Source organism: Chlamydotis macqueenii, chromosome 11, assembly GCF_036417535.1.
Source record: "Chlamydotis macqueenii isolate bChlMac1 chromosome 11, bChlMac1.mat, whole genome shotgun sequence".
Classification (NCBI taxonomy): Eukaryota; Metazoa; Chordata; class Aves; order Otidiformes; family Otididae; genus Chlamydotis; species Chlamydotis macqueenii.
This window is the reverse complement of record NC_141566.1, coordinates 11,604,779-11,624,660: the sequence shown is the minus strand read 5'-3', so window position 1 is coordinate 11,624,660 and position 19,882 is coordinate 11,604,779. Positions and strand designations below refer to the sequence as shown.

The 19,882-nt window shown below is 49.7% G+C and overlaps 1 protein-coding gene across 1 annotated transcript in view; it reads right to left on the bottom strand.

Annotated features, from left to right (window-relative positions):
• GABRA3 (gamma-aminobutyric acid type A receptor subunit alpha3) overlaps positions 1–15,670 on the bottom strand; it is a 69,196-nt gene extending 53,526 nt beyond the window's left edge. Inside the window, exons 1-3 of the mRNA XM_086756369.1 lie at positions 15,546–15,670; positions 6,710–6,838; positions 2,263–2,384 (exon numbers count right to left, since the gene is read on the bottom strand). Coding sequence (XP_086612495.1) covers positions 2,263–2,384; positions 6,710–6,798 — 211 coding nt within the window. The 5' untranslated portion in view covers positions 6,799–6,838; positions 15,546–15,670. The remainder of the gene's footprint in view (positions 1–2,262; positions 2,385–6,709; positions 6,839–15,545) is intronic.
• Positions 15,671–19,882: the final 4,212 nt, after the last annotated feature.

Sequence of the window (19,882 nt, the reverse complement as noted above, 5' to 3'; positions counted from 1 at the left end):
GGCCAAGAAGGGAGCCTGAGCATCCTGCTTCCCGGTTACCCACCATTTAGGCCAGTCCATCTTTCCATTAGCCTGTGCGTGGGCACAATACCACCACGTCTGCCCTTTCCACGGACACCAGAGCAGGACTGCATGGTGCTAATTGATGTTCTCATCTGACATCTTCAGAAAAGCAAGTGGAAAGTATTCCTGAGGGAAATGGGGAGAGCCAGTGCTGGGTCTACAGGGACTGCCCAGTGCTGCTCGCAGGAAAACCAATGCACCCGGTACGTCACTGAATCACCCAGCAGCACAGCTGCTGATTTGAAGCAAACCACTCCCTTTCACAGATCTCACATAATCTTGGACAGCAGGAGCCCATCTCTTCCTGACTATCACCTCAGGATGCTCAACTAACTCCTAAGTCTGGAGTCTGCAGCAGGACCATTTCTGCTCCTCTGGCCACCAGCGGCAGTGGGAAAGGTCTTTCCCTCTAACACTCCTCCTGATAGCAGCCCAGACAGACCTCCAAGGAATAAAAGCCCAGACTTGGGGAAAACAGGTCTAGCTAAAAGCAAGGAAAGCCTGGCTCACCAGGCTGCCCCATAGACACACACATGCTGAGGACAACTTATTGCCAGCCAAGAGCCCCCAAAACCTGTAGCCCTTGTCAAAACCTCCCATCTGGGTCCACGAGAGTGCTCCATGAGGGGAAATCAGAGGCGAAAGTAGTCTTTAAACATGGAATGTCTGGTTCAGGCAAAGGCAATTTATTATGTTAAGCATGTTATTAAAGGATCTAAAGCAACAAAGCAGAGATATTCCAAGAAAGGTTTAAACTTCCCCAGCAAGGGACTCCTGGGAGTCCTCTTGTTAATACTTTGTACAGGGTTGTCTGCAACCAAGCCTACGGTGAACATAAATGCCCCCACAGTCCCCTTTCAGAACTTGTTTCAGTTAAATCAATACAGCCATCGCGGAGACTTGAAAAAAAGCTATTAGTGGGACTGCAGTTAATTCTGGGGGAAAGAAACAAGCAACAAAAGCAATAAAACTGATGGATGGCTTATGCAGACACAGTAACCCTTTCCTGTTTGGGTCCTGCAGCGTGGCAGCCCATGAGAGGTAACGATGCTCGCTAGAGAAACCCTTCTTTCCCGTATTTTGCATAGTCTCTGCTTGGTATCAAAGTACTCCTGGACAGGTGCAGGGCAGAGGGCCATGGCACACAGGTGGACACGGGGCTTCGAAAAGACAATGAGGCTGCTCTGAGGAATGGAGGGTGCAATACCAGGCTAGGCTCATCAGAACCCCTATCAGCATGCAAGAGCTCGAGAAAGCTCATTCCCAACCTCCCTTGGCAGCAGGACCTTCAGGGAACAGGGCGGGGCACAGGGGGCGCACAGGCACCAGCTTTGGGTAGGAATCGTGGTCCAGCAGCACACCTTTGCAGCTGCGCAGGAGAGCTCAGAGCAGTGCAGGGACATCACCTGGGCAGCCCACATGACACACAGTTGACAGCACCTGAGAGGGGTCATCTTCTCTGCCCCTTGACAACAATGGATCAAGAAACCACACAGGCCCACGTCTCCCTCATCTCACCAAGAAAGTTCATATCTTCTTCCCCCTACATCTATCTCCCTGTTGCTTCTGCCTCTTTACAGCATGCTAAATGTATGCCATAAGCTTTGGGAGAGGAGGTGACTACCAAGGTTTTGCTTTCTAAAGCACCTTAAAAATCTGTACATGCTTGGAGAGAAACTCGGCAACATTAGCTCTAATGGCAGCGGTGTTAAAAGCAGCTAAGGAAACAGCAGAGCCTAGCTAACTGCCTGGTGCCCAGACCAGCACACATAAACGAGCTTGCCAGGTGAAATAACTGAGAGGATGTCGAAATAGAGGCTGTGTAGCAAAGCCTACTCATTCAAAAGCAACACCAACATGAGTTGAGGGTCCTGCAAACTGGTATAATCATACTTTCTGAAATGGTAATGCCTATAAAAGTAGGAGAAATAAGTTTAATAATATTTGCTCCATCTACAGGCCTATCAATGTAATGTCATAGAAGAACACAGCAATCAGAGACTTGAACCTCTCATCTCACAAAACATCAAGCAACAAGATAGCATGGACCAAAAAAGGGGAAACCAGCAACAGACTGGCTCTGGTACTGAACCAGCCTCTCCTCCTGACACCACCAGACTTATTAAAAAGTCATTGGTGCAGCCTCTAATTTCTAAAGCTGCACAGCTGTGGAAAACATCATCTCTCCACCCAACTGACCTCCAAGTCCTGGTCTCAGACGGTTGTCGTATCCATCCAACAGCCTGTCCAGGATGCGGGTGAAAATGGTGATGTTATCTTTGCTGTCATCAACGACATCTGAAACATGCTTCTGAGAAAGCCTGACACACGGGAGAAAAAACATCATCAGAAGAGAAACCTACTCTTTTCATGCTGTGAATAGTTACTGGAAATGAAGGGACCTTGGTTCACGCTCCAACCTGTGCTGCAGTGGGCCCTGAACTGCAGGATGGGGCACGCCTGTTGACGAGGCGATGTGCTTGCAGGACCCCCCACAGGACATCTCGAATCAACTCCCCTCTGTCCTCTGCCACCGCTGCCCTCACCATGGAAGCTGAGGCATCCTGGCTTCCCCCTCCCCACCTTTCCACACTCAGGGCACCATGGGTAGCAGTTTAAGAGCCCTGTTTTTTCAGGGAGCCTTCCCTTGCCCCAGCATCCCTTGCCTGCCTCTAAGAAATGGCATTTTATGAACAGAGGTTGTGGGAACCTCAGTTACTCAACTGCCAGTATCTCCTTATCAGCAGCACGGAAGAAGTGATGCCAGTTATTTACGATATCAAGCCATTTCCAAGTTCTCTGCTCCTGGGAAGAGGGAAGGGAGGCAGAAAAGCAGGAATTCATTAAAGCCGGCTTGAAGCCTGAGTCCATCATTAAAACTCTTTGTGAACTATTTCTGTGGTTTGTGGAACTTTCCCTGTTTATAAAACCAAATGAGTTTTCACATTCCTATCTCTGCTCAATGCAAGAAGCCTGGAAGCCCCTAAATAAGATGATTTCCTCAGGGCATTTTCTGCCCCAGGTGGAAAAAAAAAAGTTGTAAATTTCTCAAACAAAGCTCATCTCACCAAACGAAATCTTCAATGCAGTTTTATGAGCCCAAGGGGCTCAAATAATACATTTGCATTTTACGTCTCCCTTTCGATAAGCAGAACAGGAGCCTGCAAATCCTTCTGAAACTGGCTGTCTCTAAAAGAGATTTCAGACAACACAGAGTACCAGTGCTGTGGCTCCAAGCACAGCTTTCCCCAGCAGAAATAGCTGTTAGGACCAAAACAAATGGAAAGGCAGAAGATAAAGTAACAGAAAACCAAAAGCAAAATCTATAGAGAAGCAGAGATTGCAAGGAATATGGAAAAAGACACTAATGAGGCCAAAGAAAGATGAGGAGGCACAGACAGGCAGCAGGACAAAAGGCTGCTGGAGCAGAGGGATCACCAGCAGCAGCACCAGGAGCCCCTCTGGAGCAGGGCAGCCCCGACTGGCAAATCAGCCCCGTGCCACTAACAGGAGAGATAAGTGACTGGAGAGCACTGCCCAGGTGAAGACCATGAATGCAGCAAACTAGAGAGACACTGGTGATTCAATACATGGGGGCAAATACCAGGGAGGGCACCTACGACCCTCTGAAGCAGGGTCTCATTCCCCACAGCTGCAGGAAGAGAAGCCCCTAAATTATTGCTTTCTAACACTTCTGCCTCTTTTCTTCTCGCCCCCAGCCTCATTTTCTCTTGCTCCAGTTGATGTGTGCAGCCACTGGTTTAAGCATGCATCAGAAAGTAATTGGGAAAAAACAAAAACAAAAACAAAACAGAAAGAAGAATATCATTTAAAGAGTTCAAAGCTTAATCCTGCTGCATCCCATTTGGTTAGACTAGTTACTCCTGACACTACTGGTCCATTTGTAAATACTCTGTGAAGGGTCAGTAGGGTGACAAATAGCAGAGCTGGCTTGGAGTTTTCTATCAAAATATTCTCCCAACAGAAAACCCAGCCTCTGAAGAGAAAAGAAGAGCAAAAAGTATTTTCCTGCAAGAGAGGACCAATTGAGAGCAGAGTATGGGTATTTTTAGAGACAGGCTGAATCAATACTGTTCAGCATGCTGCCGCTAATTGAAATATTCCATTTTGGGCAATTTTGACATTAATTTGCGTCGGCATCTATGACCAAACACTCCAGGAAACTGCATTTCAAATGCTTGACGTTCACTTCCCCAGGGATCGGACCCCACTTCTCAAAAGGCCACTTGGCCTCTGGTTTTTAGCAAACCAATACCTGCTATCATGGGAGAAGTGGTCAACCCAGGAAGCTCAGCCTACAAGAGCCCAGTGAGGATAATAAACAGCTTAAATCACTGTTCCCAGAGGGTATGGGGGAGTGAGGTATGGTCAGAAAACATCCATCCCAGCCCTAATGCAACCTGTCAGATCCGAAACGTCAAAGCACCCCTGATATTATGAACTGCACCACAGCCTTCAAGACTTCCCATTTGAATGAAAACACTGGTTTGGGCTTTTCAGCTGGACTTGAAATACTGGAAATAGCTGGACTCCCTGCAGATAAGTAGAATTTTGAGGAATTTAACAAATGCATACAGTAATTAGTGAGGTTTCAATTGTACCAACTTTCAATAAATGTCATGGTTAAAAGCAATCTGTACCAGTGTCTGCTGATGGGTACATCTATAACTTATGAATAGGTAGCATGCTCATGAAAGCTCATTCATTAATGTTTTATAAGCTATCTTTAAAAACTACCCAAAATATAAAGAGTGAGAGGACAGATTTTTGTGAAGGAACTCCTAGCGGAGGCTCAGCAGTTATGGGAAAAATGAGTTTACAAATTTCAAAGCCGTTTTGCTTAGCCTGACATCTGAGGTTTCGACTTCAATGTGAGCAGCGTGGGATTCACTCCGGAGGCACTGTGGAACGAGCAGTGCAGGCAGGGCGAGGGAAAGGCACAGGCAGGGGAAAGCCCGCAGCACCTCTGCCTGGCACCTGATTTGGGCTAATTCACCAGTTCAGCCGAGGTCTGAGCTGGCTCACCTAACCTTAACACAAAGCTAAAGCTGCCCTTTAGCAAGGCATAAAACCAGGTCTCATTTGTCTCTCTCAGAGCCCCAGTGAAGAACTCTAAGGATCTGCAAAGAGGTATAGGGATCATGGTTTTAAAATAATTAAAAGCCTTCAGGCAGAGAAGACAGAGGTTTACAGCAAATTTAATTAGGATAGGCTCGAGGAAAAGTCATTACCTCAGCACCCGTCCCTGTGCACACGCTCTCTGGAGAGCTGGCTGCCACACTGGCACGCTAATCTCTGAACAAGGGTCCCCTCATACGCAACTTAGGAAACAAATTCCCCCGTGGACCAGAGCGAAGCCCGCATGGCAGGTGGTGAGGGAGCAGTGGCAGCAGCCTCAGTGAATGTGTGCTGGGAAGCAGAAGAGCAGCGGTGGGGAAAGCAGAGACAGGGCTGCAGGCACAGGGGCTGCTGATGCCTCCAGTTCCACAGCTGGCACGGGGATCGGGACCCAGTCCCTGCGAGCTGGAGGGGAAGGCAGGAGGCCAGTTCCCCAGGGCAGCCTGTGGCTATTTAGGCAGAGGCGGGCAGCCTCAATACCAGGGCCAGCATTTACACGCCAAGGAGTGCTCCGGATGCATTTGCTTAGGCAAAGTTAGATCCCAGCAGGTGAAGTGGCGTGGGCAGGACAGGGTAGAAGTACGCAGCTGGGCAAACAGGGTGAAGTAGGAGTGGCAGCACTGACATTTTTTCATGCATGAAAATCCTTGATCGCTGCTGGACTTGTAACTCAGCAGATAGTGTTTCAGTGTCTGTACCTGGCACTCTAAAGGCTTTTCTAAATTTTTCATAGAAATCATGTATTATTTGCATTTCTCTCCCTCTGCACAGAGCTCTTCCCTCCCTGTGACTGGGAGCTTGTGCTGGAGGTGTCTCTGCCTCCGTCCCTCGAAGGGCTCTCCAAGCTCACCAAGCCTCAGCAGAGGCTCTGTCCGGATGCAGAGGAGGGCTGCAGAGCCTGTCACGGACTAACAGGCTTTCGTCTTCTCCCAACAGCTCCCAGAGGCTGGAAAGGCATGGCTGGTGGCAGTGCGCTCTGTGCCGGGACAGCCGGAGCCTGCACGCCCAGGGACACCCACCCAGGCAGAGGGCAAAAGCATGGCCAGCCAGAGCCCCGCCGTACTGCACAGATCAGATGTGCTGCTCGTGGGTCGTTACACCATAAACAGCCAAACAGCTGCAGCAGTTTCATTTTCTTCTCTTTAAAAGAGTATTAAAAAATAAAGGGGAGGACAGTCTCTCTTCCAGGTTAAAACTTAACCAAGCCAAGTCCTTGCCCTGAGTGAATTGTGCAGAGGCCAAATCTGAAAATTGGTTTTGTTGCAAAAATTGCTGACAACTGTCCTTAGTGAGAGTACCTCAAATAATGCTAATGCATTCAGTCAGCTCAGCCACGATGGACTGAACAGTCCCCGGGTGAAAGGCACGTGGACCAGGACGAGACACAGCAGAGACACTTTTTAGTGCTTTGCCCTGGACTACTTCACGCAGGTACTGGCCCCAGGATACTTAAGCACAGCAAGAGGACTGCAGCCTTGGCCAACAGCCACAGCGCTCACCAGCTTACCCAGCATCAGCAGGAAGAGCCCAAACCAGGACTAGGACTCCAAGGCTAACGAAAGCGAGTGACCTTGTTCCCGGGAGCCTCAGCGCCATGGTTTCAGCACACAGCGACCGGCAAGCAAGCCTCCAAAACCTGCCAGAGTGGGCAGAAAGGGTAAGGAGAGAAGAGAAAAGAAATTTTATTTACCAGGAGGAAAGCAATCCACTTAGTTTGGTTTTTCCCAGCAGTTCATCCATGTTAGCCAGCAGTCAGTATTTCTGGGATCCTGTATTTGAAGTCCCAGAGACCCTCCCAGGGACCAAAGGCAGCAGCATCCCCTGCAGCACTGCTGGCCCTGAGGAGGCCACAGCACGGGGCCAGAGCCAAGCGTGTACACACACATACAACCCTCGCCCCACGTTCACAGCATATACAGCAGCTCCCCAGGTACTTCAGCACCTTTGAACAAGTGCATAGCTCCACTTCTGAAACAACCGCATTGGTTCTTTTTCCACCCATTGCCTCCTCCTCCTCCTCATCCTGTACTCCTACTACGGTGCAGCCTTGGGGACACCCACACAGCAGAATCACTTGCAAAGTCTCAAGACCCATTTTTTCCAAACATCTTTTTTTTCTGGACAGTTAGGCCCTCATTTAATTCTGGTAATGACACTGCCAGAAATTATTAAGTTTGGGCACTGAGGCCCAAGGTAGTGGGAGTGTTCGACTGTACTGCACTTACTGTGCTCAGCTTTTTCATTAATGCTCAGTTTTACTTTTATTGTGGTGTTACTGCACATTTAACTCCCTTCCCCTTTTATGTATCTCATTATGTTGACGCACCTTGGAACAGCACTGCCAAGCAACAGCTTGTATAAATACAGCTTGTCGTGACGTCTCCCCAGCACAACACCTCATATCTGGCACACACGGGATTCAGAGGCTCGGCACCATGGCAGCCAGGCACAACCAGCCGGTGTGAGCCCCCAAAGCTGTAAATGAAGGCTCACTTCAATCACAGCCTGCAGAAGCCAGGACAGGATGTTGATACCAGCCAAATCTGACCTCTGGATTTCACACCCAACAGGCACCAACATTGCAGAGCCTCAGGCAGCCCTTTCCAACGCTGAAGGAGATGCTGGGTTGACAGCCAAACCCTACCACCTGAACGGCACTTCTCAGCTAGTGGAGGGTGCCCCAGCATGAAAGGGGCAGGTGAGCTGTGCAAGTGCTCCCAAGGAGCAGGGGTTTCTTCACATGGATGTGGGAGATGGGAAGCCCCAGCAGAAGTCCCATGCAGAGACAGCAGGGAGCTCAGCCGAGCCGAATGGAAACACCCGGAGGTCACGTATATCGCGTATGTGCAGCAATGTGTATCTGGCTACCCCTGCCACAGACGACTGGAAAAGAAAGAACACAGGGCCAGGCTGGGTCATGTGTTACTCCACCATTCTGCATTTAGCCACCCTTAGCTACCCCACAATACTTTGGCCATACAGTCGTCCTGGATGCTGTGCCTGATCCTTGCTTTTTAGCTTAAGTACAGCTCTAGGAGGACACGAACTGCCATGCAGGCAGAACGTAAGAGCCAGGCACTGCAAGTCCTTATCCACCCACCTCTGCTTTTGTTCTGGCAAGATATTCACTAATGGCAGGCACAGGGAAAAAAAATAGCCTTGGGCCCCAGCAAAGAGCATACTTCAGACATGTGTTACCTGTATCTTCCTCCCCATCAGCCACTTAAAATCCTTGCAAATATCAATGCATGCATTAATTTTGTGCATGTGAGCATTTGCCAGTGTGCTCGGGCTTTATTTACTGAGGGTGCTCCCTAGGGATGCGCAGCCCTCACACCAGAAGAGCACACGCTTACCAGAGGCTACAGGAGCCTTCTGGCAGGGGCACACCTACACCTCTGGTGAGACAAGCCCTGATTCGGGATGGCTCCTCTGGCTCCTGCCACCCTCCAGCTGAGAAGGGACAGGCAGTCTTACAAATTCAAGCATTTGCTGATGAAGCACGAATTAAGAGGCTGAACATCTGTTCTGTGGGAAATTCCAACAGTTAGGGGAGACTCGTTCCAAATCACAACAAGGACAGCTAAAATGTTGATGTTTCTTACAAGGCAAATTCAAAATTCATTCAATTAGCAGCTCATCAACAGATTTCCTTTCAACTTTTCCCTTTCATTTCACTTAAACTTGCATATTATACAATAGGATTCAATTGATTTTTTTTTCCTAAGGCAATTTTGAACATTAGTCAAAAGCAAAAAAAAAAACATTGCTGGCTTCCCTCTCCCCTCCCCACACCACCATTGAAAAATTTCATTGAAATCCACACTTTCCCATTCAACTGCTGATTTCATTAAATGGTTTGTTTTGAAAGAATTTGCACTACCAGCAGTTTTTAACCAGGGATATCCACAGAAACAAGGACCCTTTGGTTTTGCAGCCAGTGCCTCTTGGCTCTGCAGGAACTGTTTTGACTCCTCTAGACATTTTGGACCATCTTGATTAGATTTGGTGAGACCGTGCGCTGGGGAGATTACACACCAAAGGTGGGACAGAGCACCTAAGGAAAAAAGGACCGGAATATGAGGCAGCAAGGAAATTCTGAAAGGGATACAGTCAGGAATAGTGACAAAAGCCAGAGGCACTTACATCTTCTGTGTAGGTGTGTATAAGACATGCCTGTCTGTGCCAAGAAGCTCTAAACCACTGCATTTCCACCAAACCTTGTTCATACAGTTTTCCTTCAATGTCATATGGAGACAAAGGGCTAATTTTCCACTTCAGATAGTTATGTTGAGGAAGGTGCTAGCCAAGGATAACAAGGCTGCTTGAATAAAGTTAAACCCATGCTTAAATCTCATTTTAAGCACCAAAACTAGTTCTATATACCTGCACTGGAAGAAAATTCTGTTTTCACTTCTTGCCCAAGTGGTTACTTTGCCAGTCATGGCTCAGTTTGCTTGCATAAAGAATGCCCCCAAAATGGAGAGTGAGTGTACACAGATGGCTATGGCTGCACTTATGGACTCAGGAACGACAACGCAGCATAGAAAATAGCTTGCCACTGCTTTCTACCACTGTCCTTTGATTCTTGTATCTTACTTTTCCCAGGGAGCTGGATAGAAGAGGCTGTGCAGCATTTTCCTTGTTCTTTGGCTCCTTAGAGATGAGTTGAGAAGCAGAACCGGTCCTGAGGATTGTGGTTGACATTCCTGATTAACACAGGGGCTTTAACTGTTGGTGATGAACCCTGGGAGCCTTGTGGCATTGAGCAACTTCCCACTCAGGAAGGCTCTAAAACAGTCAATGTCTTGATCTGAATACCTGCACGGATCCTTGAGTCTCTGGGAAGGGGAGGGAGGATGCAGGCAACATGCATTTAACTGCATGTAACCACATGAGGGTTTAGAAATGTTAATTGGATGGTAATAGTCTCAAAGAGGGAAAAAAAAATCTCGTAAAACGTCTTGCTGAAAGGAAACTGCATAGTATCCATGAAGAAAAAATCAGAATCTAAAGATTTCTAAGCTCAGAAAAGAGTGGTACAACTACTTAGACTGACTCCTCTTTCACATAAGTTAAAGAACATCACCCTATAGCTTCTGGTTATCATCTATGCCCATGCAAGATGGAGCCTGTAGGGATGGTACACGTCCAAAGCAGCTCTGCACTCCCTTCCTCCATCTGTCCATTGCTCATTTCTTAATGGCACAGTTAGCAAATGCATTCATCACTAATTCTGCAGTTGCTGGTAACCTCCACAGCTGAATCAAATGCAGATTTTCTAAGGAGCCCTGCTAACACTTTGCAGCTGGAATCCAGCAATACTTGAAGTTTACAGTTCTGTGCACTCTGGATTTTGGCAGATCTTTTTATAACCATATACCTAAAGGCATCATAAACATGCCCACTCCTCTCCAGCACACACTGTCCAATCTCCAGAGCATCATAGCATAACCACACTCCTGAGAAATACAGCCTTCCTGCTGGATGTGCAGTTTTGGAACAAGAAATCTGAAAAGCTTCCTTCTCCCCAGGACAGCAACATGCTCCAGCCCCTGCTCCTATTGAGGTGGGTTTGGGAACCAAAAAAGTGCTGGTACGTTCCAGATCAGTGAGGTACCCTAGTAACTATGTTAACACTGGTAACTCCTGACTCAGCATACTGAGCCTGATCTTTTCAGAAATCCTTGTTCTGGAGCCATTAAATATTCCGAAATGCTTTCCTAGGAAAGAGTGATTAGCACAGGCTTACTGCTCACAAGGGAAAGACAGATAGAGCTCCGGAGGTGGAGACTGAAAGGTAAAGCTTGCAAAAAATTCTGGGAGAACAGCCCAGAGAGGGGGAGACTGCAAGGATCAGAAAGGGAGCAAAGACAGAATAGGCCCCTAAACCCACCTGAGTACATTTGTGAGAGTTACACCAGTATCTCTTCCAAATTACTGCCTCCTTTGAACATGCACAGCCAAAGGAACAATCCAGTTCACTTAGCGATACTCTTCTCATGCAGGCGGCACTCATGAAGCAGCCCAAAGGACATATTTGCCCCATCGCTGCACCCAGCGATGCTGTGTACCTGCTGCGCGCTTACGTCAGCACGCCCACGCGCCATGCACCCGCACCAGTGGCATCAGCTGAGCAGTGCTGAGTGCAGCTGTGCCACATCTTTGCCAAGTCAGGTATTTCAGGGAGGGGCACGCAATGAGGAGCTGATGCTGGGCAAGCAGCTGGAAAACTGATTGGGAAGTAGAGGCAGCCTCAGTTCAAAAGCCCATTCAGAAGCACTTCCATGTAGGGAGAAGAGGGTGGTCTAGACCCGATGGGTGCCAAGCACTTCCACCCACCTGCACAGTAGCACAGCCAGGCACAGCACTATAGGTGACCTCACAACACCTGCACATTTACCCCTGAAGTCAGGTGCACTTGCACAGCACAAGCAGCTCCTTAAAGCCCTTCCTCATTGCACTGGTGCCTCTGCAAAACAGGTCACAGGCAGCAGGAGAGGTCCTCCTACACCTCTCAAGAATTCCAAAATCATCCAAACTGCATGGGCTGTGCTGTGCCCAGCCATCCCTGATCCTTCGTGAGCACACTAGCCATGTGATGATGACTGCTATGCCTCTTCTAGCGCTGCTATGGGTAAAGCTCCAAGCTCTCTCTGCAGAGAGGGGCGGCCAGCAAGTGCTCCGTGCAGCAGCAGCAGCAATAAATGCAGGCGATGCACATGCTGCCCCATCTCCCTGTAGGGGAGGTTTTGCTTCAGTTCTCAATCACTTCAGCTGAAAAGGAGGGTCCCTTGGAATAAAACTACCTTTTTATTTGAGGGAAGGGGCAGCAATGAGCAGACATGGTTCATCTGGAAGCCTGGAAATGATGGAATAAGACACCATGGTGCTTCTCAAGACCCTTGTCCTACTGGTTGTTTGCATCCCTTTGTTCTGAAATGAGCTAACTGGGATGCATGCTTATACTGCACAGTGCAGGCAGAGACACCCAAGCCAGTACATACTGGAAGCAGTCCAGCCCTGCCAGCACCGCACTCCACCTGCACCAGCCAGCACAGGGAAAGGGCTCGGTGTGTCGGCTTGGACCGAGGGGAATGCTCTGCTTCCATCATGTGAGATAGCCTGGATTTCTCTGACTTGCCTCTCAGTATAGCGCTGCTTTGTGCCATACACCTGCTGCTGAAGGCCAGAAGCTACTATAGCGTTTAATAGGAATCAGAGAACAAAAAATAGGCAGCAGTACCTCCGCCTACCTGAATCAAACTCACTGTTTACCATCTACTTAGAGAAACAGCACTGGCTCACAGCAAAAGGCACATGGCAGAGGAACCACACAGTCTTCCACTCACAAGCATGAAAATGTTTGTGCTTACCTACCCCAGAGGCACACCTTGGCTCATCCTCACAAACACGGACTGCACAAGCCATAAACAACCTTCCCATGAATCTGTCATACACATAAGGGACGAGGCACACATGATGGTTACCGAATGCCTTGATTGCATCTCTTGTGGAGATGCCAGCTGAAGAAGACACTCAGAACCAGAGACACAAGGCAAAGAAATTAAAGGTTCAGATCAACATGGAAATCTTGGGAGCAAGCCTTAAAGTAGATCTCCTCTGTAGGAAGCTGGTAACAGAGAAACAAGCTCTGTGCCCAACTCCCAACCCAGCCTTAATTTTTCAAAACGAGAAACCGCCTGACAGTTTTTCCTCATCAAAACAAAATTAATCCCAGCATTGCATCTCTCTACTCAAAAACACATCCAGAGGGACTGTAGAGTGATTCACACCCACAATCGCTACAGGAAACCGTTTGCACTCAAAGTATAACAAGCCAACACTGATTCACCCACATAATTACAGGCAGACACTGATTCACAGCTACTGCAACTGCAGACAGACTCACAATCAAAGCAACTACAGACAGACTCCAGCTCACAAGCACAACTGGAAGTACAACCATGCTGACAGTGCCCACAGTCTGCAATCATAAGTACACACAAATCGTTGGAAAACTGGCTAGTATCCCAGCCAATGAAAACGCAGGTAGCCAAGCCCTGTGCTTTTTGCTGGTGCTCTTGACCTTCACCCCACAGCCATCCTTCCCTCACCAACAGAACAATATCCACACCTCAGCAACTGTTCCTTCCCTGCCAGCCCTCACACTTTGCCAAGCACGACTGTCAAAGCCTGGATCCAGGAGCAGAGCCATACGATGCATATCCAGACACACGATGCACACAGGCACCATAAGTGTGTGCGGTGCAAGACGTCAACATACCTCCACTTTGGTACCAGGGATCTGTGCACTGGCTGCGCTGACTTAGTGCTTACAGAATACAAGTAAATGCAAGCAAGTATAATACATTTAGCTCACGGGCAAAGGACACAGCAGAAGACTCACCACTGGGCAAAAGCTTGAAAGGCAAGATTATTTACTACACTCTCTGGCTGGTATGTAATTATGTCAGTGTTCAGCCTGGGTATTGTGCTACTTTTTGTAAACAGTTGGCAGAAACACTCCTACTGAGAAGAGGAGCTGGGCTGCTTCTCCAGTGTGGAGAGGAACAGGCTGAGGAGGACAAGTTCTACTCAGAGAAAAAGAAACTGAGGTGAAAGAATGTTTTAAGCAGGAAAAGATGAAGGAGAAGCTGAGAGTGGAGTCGGACAGGCAGCAGTCTACAGACAAAGAAGAAAGAGGAAAGGAGAAAGAACAGAAGGAAGAAAGCTGTACAATGCAGACTTGTGATAAGAAGCTCCAGAAGCAAGGAAAAGCAGCAGCCTCCCCCTGCTTAGCATGTCTCTCAGCGGTGCAGAGAATGCATCTGTGCATACCCATGCACTGAGGTCTGCTGCACACTGCGAACCAGGAGGAGATTCCAGGGGAAAGGATGCAGCCTCCAGCCAAGCATGTGCCACAGGGCCTAGGGTGCAGGCGCAACCCTTCCCGCTGCTCAGGGCTCTCTCGGAAAAGAGCAGGAGTGTCGGACTCATGCACTCCTGCCTTTAAGCATGTGCGTGTGTGTGTGTGTGTGCTGCGGGGCACCCAGCCACCACAGACACAGGCTGAAGGGCAGGCTGGCAAACTCCACAAAAACAGCATCACCTCAAAACAGCCCGAAATCCTTTATCCTCCAGGGTAAAGAGAAAGTTAAGAGACAGAATACAGAAAGAAGAGGACTTGCCAGAACCACACGTACCGTCTTCTAGTTGTAGGCTGGACCTGTCCCACCACCTGTTATTTTTCTTCTTTACACTTCCCACAAGGAAGCTAAGAGGACCAAGAGGTGAGGGAGCAAACCTGCTCTGTTGCTGCTGTCAGAACTCAGGTGAGCAGCCGCTCAGAGCTACTCTTGCTGGCTAGTCCACAACAGTGGGAGTCTCACCAGAGGGTCCGGGTTCTCCGTTTCTGTCTGAGAACGCTGCTGCATTTGCAGCCAGGCAGCAGCAGATTCAAGGGAGAGACTACGGGTGCAATTGGCCAGGGAAATGAAGTATTTTTTCAATTATATTTCTCTTGTCCAGATGAGAATCGTTCTGGCAGAAGGCAGAGCAAGGAACAATGGATAAAGTGTTGCTGTGGGGACTGTCTAATGCTTAATTGTATTACGCTACTCCTTTTTAATGATCCATATCTCAGTCCTAGTAAGTCGGGGGGTGGGGGGGGGGAGGAAAAATCTGGAGCTCTTTTCCTTTTCCTCCCATACCACCCTCAGAAACTGCAGCCCCTAAAACTCCTTTCCCTCCCCGCGTTCCTCCCCTGAATCAGTGGCCATTAGGCCCGGCTGCAGGATTCAGGGGGAAATTTGACTTTGCTTTACTACATCGTTCTGCCTGCTCAGCCCTGCATTCGCTGGCCGGCTCCAGGAACCGGGCTCAGTATTCTCCTCGCCCAGATATTTTCCATCGCGGCCGCTCACACCTCTCCCCGCTCTCCCGCCGGGGCGGGCTGGACCCCCGGGGGTCGCCGGCGTGGGGGGGACCCCGGCCCGGCTTGGGCGGCCGCTCTGCTCCGCAGCAAGACGCTCGGGAGCGGCGGCGGGGAGCCGAGATGCTCCGACCTCCCGACCATCCTCCCGAATCCCCTGCCCGGGTGCGAGCAAGGCAGAGCCCCGCCGCCGCTCCCCCTATTGTTTCCCGGCCCCAGGACAATGGCGGGGGCCGCGCAGCACTCGGGAATCCCCTCCGCAGCCGGGAGTCCGCACTGCGCCCCCCCCGCCCCCCCCCCCGCCCCAGGAGGTTGTCGGCTCCTCGGTGCAGCCGCCGGGGAGGCGCGGAGCGGAGCGCGGAGAACCGGGGGGCAGGGACGCGAACGGCCGCGCCCCGCACGCACTCACCGCGGGGAGGGGGTGGGAGAGCGGCCGGAGCCTGCTCCGCTCCGCAGGGCTGCGCGCCCCCGAGCCCGCAGAGCCGCCCGGCCGGGGCTGCCAGCCGCTGCCTGCTCCGCTCCTCCGGCCGCGGGGATAGAGGGAGGGAGGGAAGCAGCCTCCCCTCGCCTTCCTCCTCCTCCTCCCCGCGCCCCGGAGGAGGGCTTACCCACCCGCTTTGTGCGGAGCTGCCCTCCCCGCAGCGCGAGGACGGGGCGCTGCCGCCCTCCCGCTCACCTCGGGTTGGGGCCGCCACCCCCGGCGATGGCCCCCGCGCCCTCCCCCAAATCCCGCCGCCCCTCCCGCACGGGAGGATGAGCGGGGCCGGGCTAGCTGCTCCCTGCGTCTACCTGTTGAAGGGGGAAGGTCCCCGAGGCGCTGCAGAGGGGGTGGCCGACGCCCCCGGGGGTGCGCTAAGCCCCGGCTTCTGCCAGCCGGTCCCCTCGCTGCGGGGCCGGGCCGAGCCCCGCATCTGCCGGCGGGGCAGGGAAGTTCGGCCCGCAACTTGGAATTGCCGAGGTTTATATCGCAATAAAACGGCGGGCAGAGGAAAACAAACACGGAGAAGGGGAGGGAGGAGGAGAAAGAAGAGAGGTTCAAACGCAGCGAGGAGTAGGCAGTAAGGACAGATGCGGCGTGGCGGTGCGGGGTTCCCAGAGGAAGGGCGATGCGAGATGCGCTGGGCTGAGCGGGCCGGGCTTTGGAGGTTTTGCGGAGCTGCACGACAGTGAAGCTGGAAAGGCGAAAGCTGACAGCGAGGCGCACTCAAAATATATTGTCCCTGCAGAGCTCTCCTTGTTAAACACGCACTGCAAGTCTCAGCCGCAGCTGTGACTCTAAGGTACATAACCATTCCTCTGTCACTGAGGATGCGGGATGAGATAAAGGATCATGACTGAAGGCAGTAGTGACCACCCCAAGATTCCTCTAAAATACTCTTGGTTTTGAATACTTAAAATAACATGCAAACATACTTCATGGCAAAGGCCCTCAAGGCATAAGTGATTAAATCCAGTTTAACTGTCAGTTCTCTGCATTTCAATATCAGAAAATGACCCAGTTCTCACTGGAGAACCCAGGAGAAAGTTAGGGGCAATCATTGTTCTACCTTATCCCTACAGACCACAGCCATCCCAACTTTGGTGAGATAGGAGCCTTCATCATGACCTGTTTCTGGACAGGAGGAAAAGAATATAGGCTCTCTTCCAAAGCAAAATTTCAGCTTCCCATGATCTGAGCATGGTCTTTACTAATCCAGGTATCCAGACTTACATCTCTTAGCAGCAGTTCAGATGCCAGCAGAGTTCTGCCTTCCTCTGCTGGGTAGGGGCCATAGGCAAGACCGGATGAGTCTCACAAGATCTGAAGACCAATATCTTGAGCAAAAACTGAGCTTAGTCCAACACAGTGCCTCCAGAATCAAATCTGAAATCTCTTAGAGTAGAATGGGAAGAGTCCTTAGCATTACTGCAACAGTTGGCTCTCTTATGGGAACTTTGTGGCCACCACAAGCTATACGTAATCAAGGTAAGTTTCTCCAGCCCTCAACACCACATCCAATGGCTGATGGAGATTAAATACTCACAGCATAATTTTGAAGCAGCAACAGCCAGGCCTTCAAGTTGTTATTCTCTGATCTCAGAAAGATACTTTGTCTGAGCTGCAAGGACCTTACTTTTGAGATCTGATGTGGACAGCTAACATTTTCATTGTCCTTAGACTGCTCATACATGAGCGACAGCAACCAGTATATAGTGTGGGGCTGTTCCCATTTTAAAAAGCCTGTTTCTGCATTGAATTCCTCCTGCCATAATCTGAAGCATCACTCAGGAACAGAGCTGCCAGTAGAGGAGCATGCCAGTAGAGGAGCTTTTTTGCTGGTTTCCACAACTGGGGCAAATCATAGAATCCATAGGAACATTCACACTGGAAGAGATTTCAGGACATAGAATCATAGAATCATAGAATGGTTAGGGTTGGAAGGGACCTTCAAAAGTCATCTAGTCCAACCCCCCTGCAAGGAGCAGGGACATCCCTGACTAGATCAGGTTTCTCAGAGCCTCATCCAGCCTGGCCTTGAACGTTTCCAGAGATGGGGCCTCCACCACCTTTCTGGGCAACCTGTTCCAGTGTTCTATAACTCGCATCGTAAAAAATTTTTTCCTAATTTCTAATCTAAATCTACCCCCCTCTATTTAAAAACCATTACCTCTAGTCCTAAATCTAGTCAAACCCCCTACTCAAAGCACGATCAGCTAATGAGGAGCCATGTGAGCCACACAAGTTGGCCATACTTATTCACACTGAATTTCTGCTTACATCTAAGTTTCCTCCAAGGCATATCTTCCATTCCTGATTTATATGCTTGTGAGCACAAGAATGTTGGCAAGGGAACAAGGAAGAGCTCAGAGGGAGTCCCAAAGAACAGCCATTCACTTGGCTGAAAGCCTCAAGGATCTGGCTCATCATTTCCCAATGGAAGGTAACACTCCATTGGAGAATATCACCAAGATGACCATGCCCAGAGGTGGGACCAGATGTAGCACCTGGCTAACTCAAGAACACTGGTTGCCTGGAAGCTGAGAGCAGAAAAGGCCCTAATACTTCTTCTTCCTCCTTTCCAAACTGACTCAGCTGCTGGCATGAACTGCCTTGGATGTAAGAACAGGCATGAAACAGAATCAGTGAGACGAGCATATCCGGAGACAGAAATGACTCAGGATTTTAAATGGCTCATATTGAAGAACATTCCAAGATTTAAGTAGTGCTAACAATAGTCACAGGCAACGGAAACCATGCTTTTCTTGAGGCCTGTTCATCCATGAGCAACAGCCATACAGGCTTCCCCAGGAGCAGCATATCTTACTCCACTCTGAGATGCCTTCTCCAAAGACTACCTCCTCCGCTCAGAGGTCTCCTCTGACACTGCCAGCAGCCTGAAGTAGTCTTGGGCACGAGGCCCTTTATTGGAAAAGTTTTTCCAGGAATCTAAAAATCAAATTAAATCCTTCCCCTGTAGCCACACCACATGCCAAATTCTCCTTACAAAGGTGGGAGAAGTGGCCATAATTGGGGTCAGACAGGAAAGCAAGCATGAGGTAAGGAATCACAAGGCTGTAGTCACATGAACAGTGAGTTGCTAAGAGCAAGAGATACAGCACCTAAAAAGCACCCTAAATGAGGAGGTCAGTGGGCATCCACATTGCAACCCTTTCTGCCCCTCCAGATATGCTGATCCACACTGTATCAGCTCATTCAAATCCTTGGCAGAGCAGGCACCTGTGCACCACAGGAAGGCCTGCTTCTAGCTGCCAAACAGCAATAATCAAAATCTCCACCAGTCAAATCCCTCCTGGATTATAGAGGCCGCACCAGACAGACTCCAAAGCTTTGTATGATCTGTGTCCCTTATGGTTTGGCTGCAACAGTAAGGGCTGGCTGGCTCACCCCACCAACTAGCTCTGCAGAGATGTCCAGGGAGGCCCTGTTAACAATGGAGGCAGTGGAAATCTTCCTTCATGCCAGCCACTGCCGAAAGCCAACTGGCCTCTAAGGGAGGAGAGTACTCCTACCATCTGGCTAGTGCACAATGACAGGGTTAAAGACACAAAGGCTATCCAGCAGTATATGGCTTTGAACAATAGGGAATGCTGGAGCAGGGAAGAGGCTTTGGCCAGGGAAAAAAAAAAAAGCATTACCTAGCCCAACAAGTCCAGCTTTAGAGAACCTCTTCTTTGGGAGGTAGGGGTAGTGTTATCGACAGTTGGCATTAGCTGGCTGGAATTGTCTTGATCTCTACTCTGTTCAGAAGGCAAGATAACCCTCCACTAAGAGCATCAGTCTCTGTGGATACATCCATCAATTTAGGAGGCATAAAAACATCTTGTGAAACCTGTAAACAATTATCTTTTAATGCACCACTGCATCACAAGGCTTTTTGTTTCCTTCTTAAAATAGATAACCTCCCTCCCCACCCACCCCGCTCCCCTTTACCTGCTGGAACACCTGCCTGGACTCTGGCACACTCTAGGAGGATATAGCTTTGAGGCAAAATGCTTTTTATGGTGATCAAGGTTAAAATATGGCTGTCACCATAGTACTGAAGAGTAATCTCTCAAAATGGAAGTATGGCAGCCTGGGAATGTCTTGCTAATAATTAGCTAAGCCTTTCCCTCCCATCACCCTGCTCAGCTAGCCAGAATAAAAGTATGCTTAGTTTTAGGTCCATGCTACAGTGCCCTTGAGCTGAATGAGATTGCAGAATTAATCTCTACTATAGCAAAGCAGGCGGGTCCTTTCTGAAGGTG